Source organism: Pongo abelii, chromosome 20 (assembly GCF_028885655.2).
Source record: "Pongo abelii isolate AG06213 chromosome 20, NHGRI_mPonAbe1-v2.0_pri, whole genome shotgun sequence".
Taxonomy (NCBI): domain Eukaryota; kingdom Metazoa; phylum Chordata; class Mammalia; order Primates; family Hominidae; genus Pongo; species Pongo abelii.
Window position 1 is genome coordinate 7,724,563 of NC_072005.2, and position 18,933 is coordinate 7,743,495.

The 18,933-nt window shown below is 47.1% G+C and overlaps 1 protein-coding gene and 1 pseudogene across 2 annotated transcripts; one reads left to right on the forward strand and one right to left on the reverse strand.

The window, feature by feature from the left end:
- Window positions 1-1,260: 1,260 nt before the first annotated feature.
- Window positions 1,261-2,350, forward strand: LOC100455423 (U2 small nuclear ribonucleoprotein auxiliary factor 35 kDa subunit-related protein 2-like; annotated as a pseudogene).
- Window positions 1,913-7,737, reverse strand: LOC100460708 (CD209 antigen). Of its 2 annotated transcripts, XM_024237004.3 has the most exons (7): window positions 7,692-7,737; window positions 7,532-7,591; window positions 6,591-6,662; window positions 5,677-6,223; window positions 5,146-5,320; window positions 4,313-4,425; window positions 1,913-3,445 (listed from the first exon to the last, which is right to left on the reverse strand). In XM_024237004.3, the coding sequence occupies exons 1-7, from the start codon at window positions 7,735-7,737 to the stop codon at window positions 3,244-3,246; spliced, it is 1,215 nt and encodes a 404-aa protein (XP_024092772.1). In that variant the 3' UTR covers window positions 1,913-3,243. The 2 variants fall into 2 exon arrangements, with proteins under 2 accessions (XP_024092772.1, XP_024092775.1); XM_024237007.3 differs by lacking the exon at window positions 6,591-6,662.
- Between the last annotated feature and the right edge of the window lie 11,196 nt (window positions 7,738-18,933).

An 18,933-nucleotide genomic window follows, 5' to 3' on the forward strand; every position in this document is an offset into this window, starting at 1 on the left:
ACTTCTGCCAGGCTGGCAAAAAAATTGTGGCTTCCCATAAGTCCATCTCAAGTTCAGTAATTTCCTAGAATGATTTAGAGAACTCAGGAAAATATTTTGCTTATGTTGTTACCGAACTAAATTGGGTCAGTTCCCTGGCTCACAGTGGAAAACCAAACACTGAAGCACTGGGGTTTTGTAGAGATAAAAATTTATTGCAAAGCAGCCAAGCAAGGACACAGGAGTCCGGCCCAAATCTGTTTCTTCAAGCTGGGGTCTGGGGCAGATTTCGTACACAGAGGGTAGTGAGGCATGATATGATTGGATCTTGTAATGAGGGGATTCAGGAGGCTTGATCTGATTGGATCATGCCGTGGAGTGTTGCCAGGGCTCAATCTGATTGGATCACGGATCATGCCACGTGGTGTCCACTTCTTAACTCAGTCCTTGTTCCTCGGTCTGAGCACTTAGGTTCCACGTGGATTTGCACACTTGGTTCATCTGGACATGCCCAGGGTACGTAACTTGCAACCTGGGGGTCCACGACAACTGAAAAACAACTCGCCATTTTATTACTCAAAGTTGAACCTGATTGGACTGGATCTGAGGTTACAATGTTTACCAGTTTATTATAAAGGATACAACTAGAGGGGCGGGGAGGTGCCGGCAAGATTGCTGCGCCCGAGAAGGTGACATTTCCAGAGAAACCAAGCCACAAAAAGTACAGGGCCGCCCTGAAGAAGGAGAAACGAAAGAAACGCCAGCAGGAACTTGCTCCACTGAGGGACTCAGGACTCTCACAGAAGGAGGAGGACACTTTTATTGAAGAACAACAACTAGAAAAGCTATGGGGAAGAGAGAGGCAAAGATTACATGAGGAGTGGTTGCTGAGACAGCAGAAGGCACAAGAAGAATTCAGAATAAAGAAGGAAAAGGAAGAGGTGGGTAGAAAACGGCAAGAACAAGAGCGAAAGTTAAAGGAACAATGGGAAGAACAGCAGAGGAAAGAGAGAGAAGAGGAGGAACAGAAACGACAGAAGAAAGAAAAACAGGAAGCTATCCAGAAGATGCTGGATCAGGCTGAAAATGAGTTGGAAAATGGTGCCACACGGCAAAACCCGGAACCCCCCTCCCTTGGATTTCAGAGTCATGGAGAAGGATGGAGTTAATTGTCCCTTCTACAGTAAAACAGGAGCTTGCAGATTTGGAGATAGATGTTCACATAATTTCCCAACATCCAGTCCTACCCTTCTTATTAAGAGTATGTTTACAGCGTTTGGAATGGAGCAGTGCAGGAGGGATGACTATGACTCCGACGAAAGCCTGGAGTACAGCGAGGAAGAAACCTACCAACAGTTCCTAGATTTCTATGAGGATGCGCTGCCCGAGTTCAAGAACGTGGGGAGAGGCTGGGAGCGGTGGCTCAGGCCTGTAATCCCAGCACTTTGGGAGGACGAGGTGGGCGAATCACGAGGTCAAGAGATCGAGACCATCCTGGTCAACATGTTGAAATCCTGTCTCTACCAAAAATACAAGAATTAGCTGGGCGCGGTGGTGCACGCCCAGCTAATTTTTGTACTTTACTAGTAGAGTCCCAGCTACTCGGGAGGCTGAGGCAGGAGAATCGCTTGAACCCGGGAGGCGGAGGTTGTAGTGAGCCTAGATCGCGCCACTGCACTCCAGCCTGGCGACAGAGCAAGACCCCATCTTTAAAAAAATAATAACAATTAAAAAATAACGTGGGGAGAGTGATTCAGTTGCAACTTGGAACCTCACCTGAGGGGCAATGTATATGTTCAGTACCAGTCGGAAGAAGAATACCAAGCAGCTCTTTCTCTGTTTAACGGACGATGGTATGTATGCAGGACGACAGCTTCAGTGTGAATTCTGCCCAGTGGCCCGGTGGAAAATGGTGATTTGTGGTTTATTTGAAATACAACAATGTCCAAGAGGAAAACACTGCAACTTTCTTCCGGTGTTGAGAAATCCAATAGAGACCTCTGCTTGTCTCCAGATCTGACTGGCTCCACCTTTGGCAAGAGCTCCAAGAGGAGGGAGAGGATGGGCCACCACGACAAATACCACAGGCTGCGGGGAAGGAGAAACCCTAGTCCAGACTATTCCTACAAAAGAAATGGGGAATCCGAAAGGAAAACGAAGAAATCTCACGAGCACACGTCAAAGAGCCGGGAGAGGCACAATTCACCAAGTAGAGGAAGAAATAGTGACCGCAGCAGGGGGCCGGTGCAGCCGGAGCCAGAATCGCAGGAGCCGTCACAGCCGGAGCCAAAGTTCTTCTAGGTCCCAAAGTCGTGGCAGGAGGAGGTCAGGTAGTAGAGACAGAACTGTTCAGAGTCCCAAATCCAGATAAACCTGTTTTATTCTTACAAAAAATAATAGGCCAGGCGCGGTGGCTCACACCTGTAATCCCAGCACTTTGGGAAGCCGAGGTGGGCAGATCATCTGAGATTGGGAGTTCAAGACCAGCCTGACCAACACGGAGAAACCCCGTCTGTACTAAAAATACAAAAAATTAGCTGGGCCTGGTGACGCCTGCCTGTAATCCCAGCTACTCGTGAGGCTGAGGCAGGAGAATCACTTGAACCCGGGAGGCGGAGGTTGCAGTGAGACGAGATCGCGCCATGGCACTCCAGCCTGAGCAACAAGAGTGAAACTCCATCTCGAAAAATAGTAATAATAATAATAAAATAAAGAATACAACTTAGAAACAGCCAAATGGAAGCCATGTATAAGACAAAGGAAGATGTGGGGGTGGAAGGGGTTGCGTGGAGCCTCCATGCCCTCTCTGGGTGCTATTGGTAGACTGGGGGAATTAATTCCCTGGTGCTTCCAGCCTGCAAAATGAGCTCTTGCAACCAGTAAGTCCCCAATCAAAGGGGTGCAGGAGGTGGTAGGTGGAAGTTGAACAGATGGTAGGTTTGCATGTATGAGATAACGCCCCAGGGGACATAGCAGCTACACATGGCAACCCAAATATCCTAATCTCCAAAAGGAAGACAGAGTGGATTCTTGGAACACAAGTCCACCCCCAAAGACATCCCACACTAGCTCACTCATAAAGCTCCAAGGATGGGCCAGAAAAACAAGCTCTACACCAGGGGAACTTGGAGGCACGACAAGAAGGACAGAATGGCACCCAGCCTTCTAAAGGAGGAAGAATCTGACAGAGAACAGTCCCAGAGATTTTGTGAAGGTCAAAGGATGGAGAGAAGGAACTGTAGCTTAAAAGTGGGTGAAGTTCTGCTACGCAGGAGGGGGGTTTGGGGTGGCAGGGGCTGGAGAAAGAAACTGTTCTTCATCCCTGGAGCAGGAGGCTGCAGACTTTTTGCAGATCCAGAATTTGGCAAGATTACATTTGTCATCATTCCAGCCATTGCCACTAAATTCCGCGCAGTCTTCCTCCCCAACGTTGTTGGGCTCGCCTCTGTTCCAATACTGCTTGAAGCTGCAAAACCCATGCGGAATGTGAGCCTCTATCCCCCCCAGCTACATGAGCTGTGTTTCTACCTTCTGTCATCTTGATGCCTTAACATCTGCCCTGCGTGTGTATGCTGGACTTGAATCCCTCTTCATACCTGATAATATGCCTGACTCACGATGCCTTGAGTTCCTGCCTCTCTTCTCACAACCTGTCCTTGGGTGGACTTCACCTATTGAGGGTGGGATTTTCAAATACAAACCAACCAATCTGGAGTCCACACCCCTAGCCACCTGCCTTACTGGGCTCTTGTACTCCAAGCCACTATCCTGTGCTAATCACCCCAAGGCCAGGTGTCAGACAGCGAGGGGCGGCCCCTGTGCCCCAGAGCCCAAAAAATGCTTCATACTTCCCAATCCTAAGCCTGTTCACCTGGCCTTGACATTTCCTTTCCATAGAAACCATAACAAAGGCTCTGGCCCACAGTCCCCCCTCCCCACCACTCTGCCTCATAACACACCCTGGTGCTTCCCCAGGTGGCCCCCAGCTGTGATGTGTCCTCTCTCTAGGGATCTGTGTATATGAGAGGTTACTCACAATGGCAGGTGTATCCTGAGCTGGTAGCCTTACTAGACCTCAGACTTCCTATTAATACACTATATTTTAACACACCCACCCACGGGGTAAGCTCCTCCTGCAGCTCTGCTGGTGGAATTCTAGGCATCTGCCATGCTGTCTGGAGGTGAGTATGAAGACCACCTTCCTCAACTCAGTAAAACCCCCAGATTCTTGGGTCTAGGGTGTCAGGGAGTTGGGGAGGACCCCCAGGGAAAGTTCAAGTCAGAGTTTCACAATTCCAGCCCCAGTGGATAGGGCGCCCCTTCTGAGATCTACCTGGGCAACAGAGGTGAGCCGTCCACCCATTGCCACGTGCCTTCCTGATTTAGGTCTGAAAGTCCCATCCAGGTGAAGCGGTTACTTCTGGAAGACTGCAGCTGTAGAAAGTTCTGGAGGGTAGAGGAGGAGTCAGGAGGGAGCTCTGCTTCCCATTTTCCAGGCTCTGTCTCCCCATCTCTTGGCAGGAAGTTCTGCTTGTAGGCTAACCTTCAGCCTTCCGGTATACTAGGTCCTGAGCCCCCTCGTGTCTGAGTCCCCCTCACATGTGTATCCCACGGCACATGTGTCCTGACGTGCACACATCCATGCACAGCTGGCCTCTCCTCACACACTCTTGCTAATGCTGCATGTTTATCCATTTCACATGTTCTGGGCATGTCCACATACATTTACTCGTAACTGGGCTTAATGTATTGGAGCCAGATCCAACCATTTCCTGATTGCTGGTCATGCACATCTCCTTTCAGCTCTGCACTGAGTGACATCACATCAACAGCTTGAAATCAGCCACCATGGGAATATTTACACCAGGGAAACTGGCAAAACGACGCATCAGGACTTCTTCCCCCAGAGAGCTGGTTGTTAACCACTTGCAGCATGCCACAGGGGTTTGCTTACATTTGATGTTTTTTTCCGGAGCATTCACACATGTTCAGATTTGTTTTGTATCTGCTCTAAGGGTACTTGAGAATCCTTCATTCATATCCTTCTCCTCCCATCTTCCCAAGTGGAGCAAAACCCCTCTTCTGCAAAGTCCTCTCTGAGCACCTCCTCCCTGGTTGGCCAGACGCCATGCCCTAGGCCAGGACGGGGACCCCCACCAGGTGTACCTGCTCCTCAGCACTTTTGATTACGACGAGCTGGGCCCCCACTTCTTGGCAGGCGGTGATGGAGTCGTGCCAGTTCCGCTGGGAGTTAGATATGAAGTAACAGTTTCCTTGGAAGAATGTCCATTCCCAGGGACAGGGGTGGCACAGGCGTTCTGTTGGGGGAGGCTGGTCAGGGCTGGGCTTAGATTAGGTTGCCCATTTTCCTGTATCTGCCCAGCCTTCAAGATCTTGAGAGTCAGAACCCTTCCTTGACTGTCCACGCTGGGTGGACCATTCCCCTCCCCACTTCCCGAGACCCTCCCCCATCCCCATGAGAACCCGGGAGTCCTGGCCCCATCTCCTCCAGACTAGGAGAAGTTGGGGCTTTAGAACTCAGAACAGAAGGCAGGAGACTGGCTTAACTGAGTGCCTACTGTGTACCCGGCCCACTGTGAACACTGAAGGCAATGATCACAGTTACCCTGTGTTTTCATATCACAGATGAGGAAACTTGCTCAGGCAGGGTCAGTGACTCAAGCACACTCACACCACACAACGACCATCTCAGGCCCAAGGAGCCCTGGTTCCAGAAACTCACCCACTGCAGCCTTCAGCTGGGTCAGCTCCTGGTAGATCTCCTGCAGCCTAGATTTCTCTGGAAGCTCACCCACTGCAGCCTTCAGCCGGGTCAGCTCCTGGTAGATCTCCTGCAGCTTAGATTTCTCTGGAAGCTCATCCACTGCAGCCTTCAGCCGAGTCAGCTCCTGGTAGATCTCCTGCTGCTTACATTTCTCTGGAAGCTCACCGACTGCAGCCTTCAGCCGGGTCAGCTCCTGGTAGATCTCCTGCAGCTTAGATTTCTCTGGAAGCTCACTCACTGCAGCCTTCAGCTGGGTCAGCTCCTGGTAGATCTCCTGCTGCTTAGATTTCTCTGGAAGCTCACTCACTGCAGCCTTCAGCTGGGTCAGCTCCTGGTAGATCTCCTGCAGCTTGGATTTCTCTGAGAGCTCACCCACTGCAGCTTTAAGCTGGGTCAGGTTCTGGTAGATTGAGTCTTGCCTGGATTGTTCCTGACTTATGGAGCTGGGGACCTTGGATACTAGGGCAAGAAAAAAAGGAACTGCAATTATTAAACACCTACTGTGTGCCAAGCCCTGAACTGAGCCCCATAGGGACATCATTTGTGAGAGCCAAGGTCTCGGTTAATCCCCTTTGAAGATGAGGAAAGCTGACACCTGGAGAAGGCAGCACAGAAGGCCAAGGACAGCCAGGTTCTTCCCCTCCTCCTCCTCCTTCTCCTGTCCTGCCCTAGAGTGGGGAGGAGCTGTGGGAGAGGCCCGTACAGAACCCCAGGGAGAACATCTTGGCTCTCAGTCCCACCTCCCTCCCAGACCTGGCAGCCCCAGGCTGTGTCCACAGCCAAAAGCCAGGCCTGGGGACCCCAGACCCTCAGAAACTGCTCCGACCTTGTACAAAGAGCCCAGCCAAGAGCGTGAAGGAGAGGAGTTGCAGCACCAGGACGCCATGGCCAAGACACCCTGAGAGAGGATACATGCGTCAGCCTGCAAGTGTCCCCACCTGAGCCTGGCCCAGGGAGAGCCTGGCCCAAATCCCTCAGCACCCCAGGACCCAGGAACCCCAGCCCCAGCCACCTCCACTCCAACACCTGGGAATCCAGGCCCTAGCTCGCAGCCCACCAGGAACCAGGAACCCCATCCCCAGCCTCCCCCTCCCCAGGTCCCAGGAACCAAGTACCTGCTTCCACCTCCCCAGGACCCAGGAATCCAGGCCCCAGCCTCTACATCCCCAGGTCCCTGGAACCCAGGCCCCCAAACCCCACCTCCATAGGACCCGGGAACCCAGGACCCAGCCTCCCCCTCCCCAGGTCCCAGTAACCCAGGTACCTGCTCCCACCTCCCCAAGACCCAAGAATCTGGGTCCCAGCCCCTACATCCCCAGGTCCCAGGAACCCAGGCCCAAGTCCCCACCTCCCCATGACCCAGGAGTCCAGGCCCAGGCCCCCACCTCTCCAGGACCCAGGAGTCTAGGCCCCTGACCCCACCTCCTCAGGACCCGGGAGTCCAGGCCCAGGCCCCAGGAGTCCAGGCCCAGGCCCCTACCTCTCCAGGACCCAGGAGTCTAGGCCCCTGACCCTACCTCCCCAGGACCCAGGAACCCAGGCTTCAACTTCTACCTCCCCAGAACCCAGGAGTCTTGGCCCCAGCCTCCACCTTCCCAGGAACCAGGAATTCAGGCCCCAAACTCAACCTCCTCGGGTCCCAGGAGTCCAGGACCCTAGCCCCACAGCCCCAGGACCCAACAGTCCAGGCCCCAGCCTCCAGCTCCTCAGGGCCCAGGAGTCCAGGAGTCTCTCGTCTCTCCTCCCAAACTGCTAACCCCTCTCTACCTGCTAAGCTCTTGTAGCCTCGAGTCTGTCGGAATCCAAGGCCTCTCAGCTGTTCCTCCTCTGAATGGATAGATGTGAAATCAGAGCCTGGGCAGGCTGAGGCCATGGCTGGCCATCCCTTCCCCCTTCCCAGAATCCCAGCGTCCCAACCCAGCCTCACCCAGAAGGCCCAGCTGCTGCAGTCTTGGTTCCTTGGAGTCACTCATGTCGCCCCACTCTCCCCCAGTGTCCAGAACTCCTGGGGGCCACAGCTTTTATTTCCCACCCTGTGATCTTTACTTCCTAAATCTAGTCTCCCACAGGAAGAGAAACAGGAAGTTGGGTAGGGATCTGTCACCCAAAAGGCTAGTGGAAGGGATCAGAGCATGAGATGGGCCGGATCTTTCAAGAATTTCAGGGAGGCAGTGGGGGATGGTCTGGGGTTGACAGGGAGAAGGACTCATCCACTCATGGATGGCTGAGCAGTGGGATGCTTTTAGTGAAATCTGATAAATTGTAAGAGAAAGCTACTGTGTTACACCCCCTCCACCTAGGGCAAGGGTGGGCAGGTAGTCCCCCCAGTTCCTGGAAGCACTGTCCCCTGTGACCTCCTGGCTTTCCTGCTTTGAGCTGCTGCTGTCCTCATTTTTGGGAATTCCTGCTGACTTTGGGAGTTGGGGCAGAATCATAATTGCTTGTTTATTTAATGCCTAGGGTAGTCAGGTACTTTTCCAACAGCTTTATAAACTCATTCATTTAATGTTCCTACCCTTCAGTAGATCATATGACCTCCATTACACAGATGGGGAAACTGAGGAGGCCCTGCAAGATTAGCTAACTAGCCCAAGGTCACACAGCTGGTAAATGGTGGGGCTGAGACTTGAACCCAGTCTGCCTCCACAGTGCATGCTGTTAACCAAAGAGTGAAATAGCATCAAAGAGGAAAGAAAAGATCCATAGCGGCTTTATTTAGAATGATCTGAAATTGGAACAGCCCCGTGCCCACCAGCAGGTGAACGATAAAAAATATAATGGCATATTCAAAGATTGGAGTACTATACAGCAATGAAAAAGCAAAGTACTGATACATTTAATAACATAGATAAATCTCACAAAACAGTAAAAGGACCCGGACAGAGTGAGTACATACTGTAAGATTTGATTTTATGTGGATTTTGAGAACAGGCAGAACTAACCTTTGAAGGAGACTCAGAATGGGAATTATCAGGAAGGAGCAGGTGGAGATTGACAACGGGGTTTCTGTATGCTGGAAATGTTCTATATTTTGATCATAGAGATGTGCATTTACCACACATGTGTTAAATCTCAATTTAAAAATGGAAAATACATACATACATGTATCATAATCAAATGGTGGTTTTTGACCTGATCTTTACTTTGTATTCTTTTTCAAAAATTTTTAATTTTAGAATAATTTTGGGTTTATAGCAAAGTTGCAAATGTAGGAAAGAGATTTCCCATATGTAAATCCCTCACCTAGGGGTCCCTAGTGTGAACCCAGTTTCTCCTAATGGTAACATTTCACATGGTAATGAGGTAGGAAACTGGCAGAACTTGTTTTCTGGCCACAACCCTGCAGACCCACACAGAATCTGGTCCAGATGAGATGATGTGAAGAAACCAGCAGGAACCAGCAGATGGCAACCAAAGCAATCCCTGGCTGCCTCATTGCTCGTTGGCATAAGATGCTCCCACCAGTGCCATGACTGTTTACCAGTGCCATGGCAACAACCCAGAAGTTCCCACCTGTTTCCATGGAAACAACCTGGACATCATTGCCCTTTTGCTTAAAACTTCTAAAGACCTGCCCCTCAATTTGCATTGACCCACCCCTTAACTGACATATAACTGAAAATGAGTTGACATGAGTATAACTACAGTTGCCAAGAGCTTGTATGTTGTTGACTCTGGGTGCACTGCCTATGAGTTAGCCCTGCTTCACAAGGAGCAGTATCATTACATAGAAAATATCTGCCTAAGGCCAGGTATGGTGGCTTACGCCTGTAATCCTAACACTTTGGGAGGCCGAGGTGGGCGGATCACAAGGTCAGGAGTTCGAGACCCTCCTGGCTACATGGTGAAACCCCATCTCTTTTAAAAATACAAAAAAAATTAGCCAGGCCTGGCACATGTCTGTAGTCCCAGCTACTCGGGGGGCTGAGGTGGAAGAATTGCTTGAACCTGGGAGGCAGAGGTTGCAGTGAGCTGAGACTGTGACAATGCACTCCAGCTTGGGCGAGAGAGTGAGACTCCATCTCAAAAACAAACAAACACAACAAAACTGGTGGCTCACGCCTGTAATCCCAGCACTTTGGGAGGCTGAGGCGGGCAGATCACCTGAGGTCAGGAGTTCGAGACCAGCCTGAGCAACATGGTAAAACCCTGTCTCTACTAAAAATACAAAATTAGCCAGGCATGGTGGCTGATGCCTGTAATCCCAGCTACTTAGGAGGCTGAGGCAGGAGAATCATTTGAACCTGGGAGGCGGAGGTTGCAGTGAGCCGAGACTGCAATACTGCACTCCAGCCTGGGCAACAGAGTGAGACTCTATGTCAAAAACAAACAAACAAACAAAAAAAAGGTGGCTCACACTTGTAATCCCACCACTTTGGGAGGCCAAGGCAGGCAGATCACCTGAGGTCGGGAGTTCAAGACCAGTCTGACCAACATGGAGAAACCCTGTCTCTACTAAAAATACAAAATTAGCCAGGCATGGTGGCTGATGCCTGTAATCCCAGCTACTCAGGAGGCTGAGTCAGGATAATCGCTTGAACCTGGGAGGCAGAAGTTGCGGTGAGCCAAGATCATGCCATTGCCTTCCAGCCTGGGCAACAAGAGTGAAACTCCGTCTCAAAAAAAAAAAAAAATCTCTGTCTAACATCACTGGCTCACCCTTGAATTCTTTCCAGAGCGAAGCCAAGAACCCTCCCCGGCTAAGCCCCAATTTTGGGGTTCATCTGTCCTGCAACATTTGGTGACCACGAAGGGACAAAGACAGGGAGCAAGAGGCAGTGACTGATGCAGCACTGCCGATGGTGATCGGCAATGAGACAGCGAGACTGTGGGGATCACTGAAGAATTAGTAAGACAGCAGAGACAGTGGCAATTGGTGATTGGCAGAGAGGTGAAACAGCAAGGGACAGCAAGACGGCAACTGGTAAGGTGGCAAGAGGTGCCTATCGGTGATAGGTCAGTGGGACAGAGAGGTGGTGATCAGAGAGTGGTGGAGTGGCGGGAAAGAAAGACAGACAGAGAGGTGGTGTATTAGTCTGTTTTCATGCCGCTGATAAAGACGTACCTGAAACTTGGCAATTTGTAAGAAAAAGAGGTGCCTTTTGGCCATAACCGCCATCTTCCAGTAATTTGCTAAAGTGACGAACGCAAAGGGAAAGAGGAGAGGCACCCGATATATGTTCTCTAGGCCTTTTAGAAAGCATGGAGTTGTTCCTTTGGCCACGTATATGTGAATCTGTAAGAAAGGTGATATTGTAGACATCAAGGGAATGGGTACTGTTCAAAAAGGAATGCCCCACAAGTGTTACCATGGCAAAACTGGAAGAGTCTACAATGTTACCCAGCATGCTGTTGGCATTGTAAACAAACAAGGGCAAGATTCATGCCAAGAGAATTAATGTGTGTATTGAGCACATTAAGCACACTAAGAGCTGAGATAGCTTCCTGAAACACGTGAAGGAAAATGATCAGAAAAAGAAAGAAGTCAAAGAGAAAGGTACTTGGGTTCAACTGAAGCGCCAGCCTGCTCCACCCAGAGAAGCACGCTTTGTGAGAACCAATGGGAAGGAGGCTGAGCTGCTGGAAACTCTTCCCTATGAATTCATGGCATCAGAGGTGTTAAAAAAAATAAAAGACCTCTGGATTGTTAAAAAAAAAAAAAAAAAAGAAAGAAAGAAAGAAAAAGAGGTTTAATGGACAGTTCCACATGGCTAGGGAAGCCTCACAATCATGGTGGAAGGCAAAAGGTAAGTCTTACATCGCAGCAGACAAGAGCGAATGAGACAGCCAAGCGAAAGGGGTTTCCCCTTATAAAACCATCAGGTCTCATGAGACTTACTACCACGAAAACAGTGTGGAGGAAACTGCCTCCATGATTCAATTATCTCCCACTGGGTTCCTCCCACAACATGAGGGAATTATGGGAGCTACAATTCAAGATGAGATTTGGGTAGGGACACACCCAAACCATATCAGATGGTGATCATCGGTCAGCAGGATGATGATTGGTGAGATGGAGAGGCAGCAGTTGATGAGAGACAGCAAGACACCCATCAGCACTACAGTAATCAAAACTGCAGAGCTGTAACACTAACCAAGGACTCTTTTAAGAACCATCATCTTCCCTAGCAGGCAATGGAGCTGAGCAGATGAACATTCGGCTGTAGTGCCATGTGATATGGGACCAGCCACTCTGACCAGCAGGCCAATAGGCTACTGGTCCCCTGTGACAGCTGAGCTGGCCCAAGCTGGGAAACCTGGGGACCCAGCCTTGGTGGAGGAGACCTTCACCCAGGCCCTAAGTTGGAGACCAGTCAGTGCCATTTTGGCTCCTGGAGACAGGTGAGTGTCCCCTCTGCCCCTGCCTCCACAGTATTGTGTGAGCCAGGAAATAAGACTTTTGGCTAGATAGTCAATTCAAAGTCCCCTGTAGCGCATCTGACCAACTACGTTCTTTTTTTTTTTCTTTCTTTTTTTGAGGTGGAGTCTTGCTCTGTCGCCCAGGCTGGAGTGCAGTGGCGCGATCTCGGCTCACTGCAAGCTCCGCCTCCCAGGTTCACGCCATTCTCCTGCCTCAGCCTCCCGAGTAGCTGGGACTACAGGCGCCCGCCACCAGGTCCGGCTAATTTTTTGTATTTTTAGTGGAGACGGGGTTTCACCGTGTTAGCCAGGATGGTCTCGATCTCCTGACCTGGTGATCCACCAGCCTTGGCCTCCCAGAGTGCTGGGATTACAGGCCTGAGCCACTGCGCCCGGCCCAACTACATTCTTATTACCTCTTTTCTTGGTCCTTTCTCCTGTAATATCATTTTATTTTTCCATCAGCCATTTATTTTATTTATTTTATTTCACTTGAAATGTATGTTTTGTTTACAGTTTTAGTTTTTTTGTTTTTGTTTGTTTATCACGATATTACTTATCATGGATATTACTTATTACTTATCATCAGCCAAGCTTGATAACTTAGCTGAGGTACTGTTTGTCATGTTTCTCCCTATACAACATTATGATCAAATAAAGTTTTTTGACAAACACATGGATGGCATCAGAAAATCTATTAATAATAGCATACCATCTGGGCACGGTGGCTCACATCTGTAATCCCAGCACTTTGGGAGGCTGAGGTGAGTGGATCACCTGAGGTCAGGAGTTCAAGACCAGCCTAGCTAACATGGTGAAACCCTAGCTCTACCAAAAACACAAAATTAGCCAGCACAGTGGCACATGCCTATAATCCCAGCATCCCAGCTACTTGGGAGGCTGAGGCAGGAGAATCACTTAAACCCGAAAGGCAGAGGTTGCAGTGAGCCGAGATTGTGCCATTGCACTCCAATTTGGGCTACAGAGTGAGACTCCATCTCAAATAATAATAATAATAAATCAAATAAACAACTTAAAGTAGAAAACCTACATAAGTATCACAACAGATCAAATAAAGTGTTGAGTAAAACTCAACAGTGACTCGTGATTTACATTTTTAAAAGTCTTCGTCAACTAAGAGTAGAAGGAAATATCCTTAACATGGTTGTGGTATCCATCAAGAACCCACAGCAAACACCATTTCTACTGGAGAAAATTTAGAAGCATTCCCATTGAAATCAAGACAAATGAAAAGAAAATCCACAAACTTGAAAAAATATTTGCAAGACATATATAAAGAAATCATCCAGCCTGGGCAGCACCGTGAGATCTTGTCTCTATAAATAATTTAAAAAATTAGCCAAGCATGGTGGTGCACACCTGTAGTCCCAGCTACTTGGGCAGCTGAGGTGGGAGATTGCTTAAGCTCAGGAGGTCAAGGCTGCAGTGAGCTTCAGCCTGGGAAACAGAGCAAAAACCAATCTCAAAAGAAGAGAGACTCATATTCAAAGTAAGTAAAGAACTGCTAAAACCCAACAGTAAGAAAACAACAAACCTAGTTTAAAGATGAGCAAAAGTACAGATCAACAACGGAAAAACAACCCAATTAAAAATGGGCAAAGGACTTGACTAAACATTTTTCCAAAGAAGGTATACAAGTGGCCAAGGAGCACGTGAAAAGATGCTCAACATCACTAATCATTCAGGAAATGCAAATTAAAACCACAGTGAGATACCACCTCACACCCACTAGGATGACTACTACAAAAAATAATAACGTAACAAATAATGGCAAGGATGTGGAGAAACTGGAACCCTTGTGTGTTGTTGATGGGAATGTAAAATGGTGCAGTCACTAGAGAAAACATTATGGCAGTCCCTAAAAAATAGAAATAAAAATTTCATTACGTATAATCCAGCAATCCCACTTCTGGGTATATACTCAAAACAATTGAAAGCAAGGACGGTTTTCTGTTTTATTGTGTAATTGTCTAGTTTCAGTCTTGGAGTAATGTGGACCTGGTAGAATGAGTTAGGAAGAAGTCCTTCCTCTTCAATTTTTTGGGTTAGTTTGAGAATTTATGTTAGTTCTTTATAAGTTTGGTAGAATTTAGCAGCGAAGCCATCCAGCCCTGGGCATTTCTTTGTTGGGAGGCATTTTACTTTGATTCAATCTCATTACTCACTATTGGTCTGTTTCAGGTTTTCTCTTTCTTCCTGTTTCAATCTTTGTAGGTTGTCCAGGAATTTATCCATTTCCTCTAGGTCTTCTAATTTGGTTAGCATATAGTCCTTCATAATAGTCTCTGATGATTTTTTTTCTGTGTATTTCTGTGATTTCAATCGTAATATCTCCTTTTCATTTCTGATTTTGTTTATTTGGGCCTTATCTCTTTTTTTCTTGGTTAGTCTAGATAGTGGTTTATCAATTTTGATTATCTTTAAAAAAATTCCTTTTGCTGATCCTGAGTTTTTGTTTTTGTTTTTTAGTCTTTATTTCATTTAGTTCTATTCTGATTTGTGTTATTTCCTTCCATCTAATTTTGGGTTTGGTTTGGTTTTACATTCCTAGTTCCTTGAGGTGTATTCCTAGGTTGTTTATTTGAAATCTTTCTACTTTTTTTATGTAGGCATTTTGTGTGTTTTTTTGTTTTTAAGACGGGGTCTCACTATGTTGCCTAGGCTGGTCTTGAACTCCTGGGCTCAAGCAAGCCTCCCACCTTGGCCTCCCAAAGTGCTGGGATTACTGGTGTGAGCCACTGCGCCTGGCCCTGATGTAGGAATTTATTGCTATAAACTTTCCTTTTAGCGTTGCTTTTATTGTATCCCATAGATTTTGGTATGCTCTGTGTCCATTTTGATTTGTTTCAAGAAATTTTTTTATTTCTTTCTTAAGGTTTTCATTGACCCAGTGGTTGTTCAGGAGCACATGGTTTAATTTCCATGTATTTGTACAGTTTCCAGAGTTCCTCTTGTTATTAATTTGTAGTTTTACTCCATTGTGGTCTGAGAAGATATTTGATATAATTCTGATTTTGTAAAAAATGTGTTGTGGCCCAACATGTGGTCTCTTCTGGAGTATGTTCCATGTGCTGATGAGAAGAATGTGTGTGCTGCAGCTGTTGGATGAAATATTCTGCAAATATCTGTTAGGTTCATTTGGTCTAAAGTGTAGTTTAAATCTGATGTTTCTTTGTTGATTTTTCTGTCTAGATTATCTGTCTGGTGCTGACAGTGGGGTGTTGAAGCCCCAAACTATTATTGTATTGAAGTCTATCTCTCCCTTTAGATCTAATAAGATTTCCTTTATATATCTGGGGCTTTGGTGTTGGGTACACATATATTTAAAATTGTTACATCCTCTTGCTGAATCAGTCCCTTTATCATTATATAATGACCTTCTTTGCCTATTTTTACTGTCTTTGACTTTAAGTCTGTTTTATTTGATATAAGTATAGCTACTCCTGCTCACTTTTTGTTTCCATTTGTTAGAATTTCTTTTACCATCCCTTCACTTTTAGTCTATATGTGTTTTTTTTTTTTTTTTTTTTTAAGAGATGGGGTCTCACTCTGTTGCCTAGGCTGGAGTGCAGTGGCTATTCCCAGGCACAATCATGGCTCATTGTACCCTCAAACCCCTGGGCTCAAGCAATCCTCCTGCCTCAGCCTCTTGAGTAGTTCGGACTATAGACACATGCTATCATACCTGGCTAACTTTACAAAAATTTTTTTAGAGATGCAGTCTTACCATGTGGCCCAGACAGGCCTCAAACTCCTGACCTCAATCAATCATCCGGCTTCAGCCTCCTCCTGAGTATATACATGTCTTTACAGGTGAAGTGAGTTTCTTATAGACAGCATATAGTTGGGTGTTTTTAAAAAATTCATTCAGCCAGTCTATATCTTTTAAGTGGAAAATTTAATCCATTTACATTCCAGGTTATTACTAATGTCTGAGAACTTATTCCTTTCCTTTTGTTAATTGTTTCCTGGTTGGTTTGTATATCTTTTGTTCCTTTCTTTCTCTCTTATTGTTTGTCATTGTGGTTTGGTTGTTTTCTGTAGTGGTAACATTTGAGTCTTTTCTCTTCTTCATTTGTGTTTTGCTCTACCAATGAGTTTTATACTTTTGTGTGTTTTCATGATGGTGGATATTGTCCTTTCACTTCCAGAGGCAGGACTTTCTTAATTATTTCTTGTAGGGCTGGTCTAGTGATGATGAATTCCTTCTGGTTTTGCTTGTCTGGGAAAGTCTTTATTTCTCCTTCATTTTTGAAGAATAACTTTACTGGGTATAGTATTTGATATGGTTTGGCTGTGTGCCCACCCGAATCTCATCTTGAATTGTAGTTCCCATAGTCCCCATGTGTCATGGGAGGGACCAGGTAAAGATAACTGAATCGTGGGGGCAGTTTCCACCATGCTGTTCTCATGATAGTGAGTGAGTTCTCATGAGGTCTGATGCTTTTATAAGGGGCTTCCTCCTTTGCTCAGCATTCATTCTCTTTCTTCCCACCATGTAAAGAAGGATGTGTTTGCTTCCCCTTCCACCATGATTGTAAGTTTCCTGAGGCCTTCCCAGCCATGCTGAACTGTGAGTCAATTAAACCTCTTTTCTTTATAAATTACTCAGTCTTGAGTATGTCTTTATGAGCAGCATGAGAACAGACTAATACAGTAAATTGTTACTGCAGAGGCCGGGGTGCTGCTACAAAGATACCACAAAATGTAGAAGCAACTGTGGAACTGGGTAACAGGCAGAAGTTGGAACTGTTTGGAGGGCTCAGAAGAAGACAGGAAAATGTAGGAAAGTTTGAATCTTCCTAGAAACTTGGAGAGCTCAGAAGACAGGAAGATGTAGAAAAGTTTGGAAATTCCCAGAGACTTGTTAAATGGCTTTGACCAAAATGCTGATAGTGATATGGACAATGAAGTCCAGGCTGACATGATCTCAGATGAAGATGGGGAACTTTTTGGGAGCTGGGGTAATGGTGACTCTTGCTATACAAAGAGACTGGCAGCATTTTGCCCCTGCCCTAGAGATCTGTGGAACTTTGAACTTGAGAAAGATAATTTATGGTATCTGGTGGAAGAAATTTCTAAGTGGCAAAGCATTCAAGAGGAAGCAGAGCATTAAAGTTTGAAACATTTGCAGCCCAGTGATGTGACAGAAAAGAAAACTCCATTTTCTTGGGAGAAATTCAAGCTGGCTGAAGAAATTTGCATAAGTAATGAGCTGAATATTAATCACCAAGACAATGCTGGAAATATCTCTAGGGCACATTGGAGACCTTCACAGCAGCCCCTCCCATCAAAGGCCTGGAGGCCTAGGAGGAAAAAATGGTTTCGTGGGCTGGGCCCAGGGACCCCCTGTTCTATGCAACCTTGGGATGTACTGCCTTGCATCCCAGCTGCTTCAGCCCCAGCTGTGGCTAAAAGGGGCCAAGTTACAGCTCAGGCCATTGATTTCAGGGGTGCAAACTCCATGCCTTGGTGACTTACACATGGGCCGTGGGCCTGCGGGCACACAGAAGTCAAGAATTGAGGTTTGGGAACCTTCACCTAGATTTCAGAGGGTGTGTGGAAACACCTGGATGTCCATGCAGAAGTTTGCTGCAGGAGCAGAGCCCTCATGGAGAACCTCTACTAGGGCAGTGCAGAAGGGCAATGTGGGGTTGGAGCTCCCACACAGAGTCCCCACTGTGGCACTGACTAGTGGAGCTGTGAGAAGAGGGCTACTGTCTTCTAGACCTCAGAATGGTAAATCCACTGACAGCTTGCACCATGAGCCTGGAAAAGCCACAGGCACTCAATGCCAACCCATGAAAGCAGCCAGGAAGGGGCCATACCCTGCAAACCCACAGGGGCAGAGCTGCCCAAAGCCATAGGAGCCCACCTCTTGCATCAGCGTGCCCTGGATGTGAGAGATGGAGTCCAAGGAGATTACTCTGGAACTTTAAGGTTTAATGACTGCCCTATTGAGTTTCAGACTTGCATGAGGCCTTTGTTTTGGCCAATTTCTCCCATTTGGAATGGGTGTATTTACCCAATGCCTGTACCCCCATTGTATCTAGGAAGTAACTAACTTGCTTTTGATTTTACAGGTTCACAGGCAAAAGGGACTTGCCTTGTCTCAGATGAGACTTGGGCTTTTGAGTTAACGCTGGAATGAGTTAAGGCTTTAGGAGACTGTTGGAAGAGCATGATTGCGTTTTGAATTGCGAGGACATGAGATTTGGGAGAGGCCGGGGTGGAATGATATGGTTTGGCTGTGTCTCCACCCAAATCTCATCTTGAAATGTTGTTCCCATAATTCCCTTGTGTCATAGAAGGTACCAGGTGGAGACAATTGAATCATGGGAGTGGTTTCCGCCATGCTGTTCTTGTAATAGCAAGTGAGTTCTCATGAGATCTGATGCTTTTATAAGGGGCTTCCCCCTTTGCTTGGCACTCATTCTCCTTCCTGCCACCATATGAAGAAGAATGTATTTGCTTTCCCCTCCACCATAATTGTAAGTTTCCTGAGGTCTCCTCAGCCATGCTGAGCTGTGAGTCAATGAAACCTCTTTCCTTTATAAAGTACCCAGACTCGTGTATGTCTTTGTTAGCCACATGAGAACAAATTAATACAGCATTCTTGCCTGACAGTTTCTTTCTTTCAGCACTCTGAATATATCATCCCATTCTCTCCTGGCCTTTAAGTTTTCTGCTGTGGAATCTATTGTTAGTCTGATAGGGGTTTTCTTACATGTGACTAGATGCTTTTCTCTGGCTATTTATAGAATTCTGTCTTTGTCTTTTATTTTTTA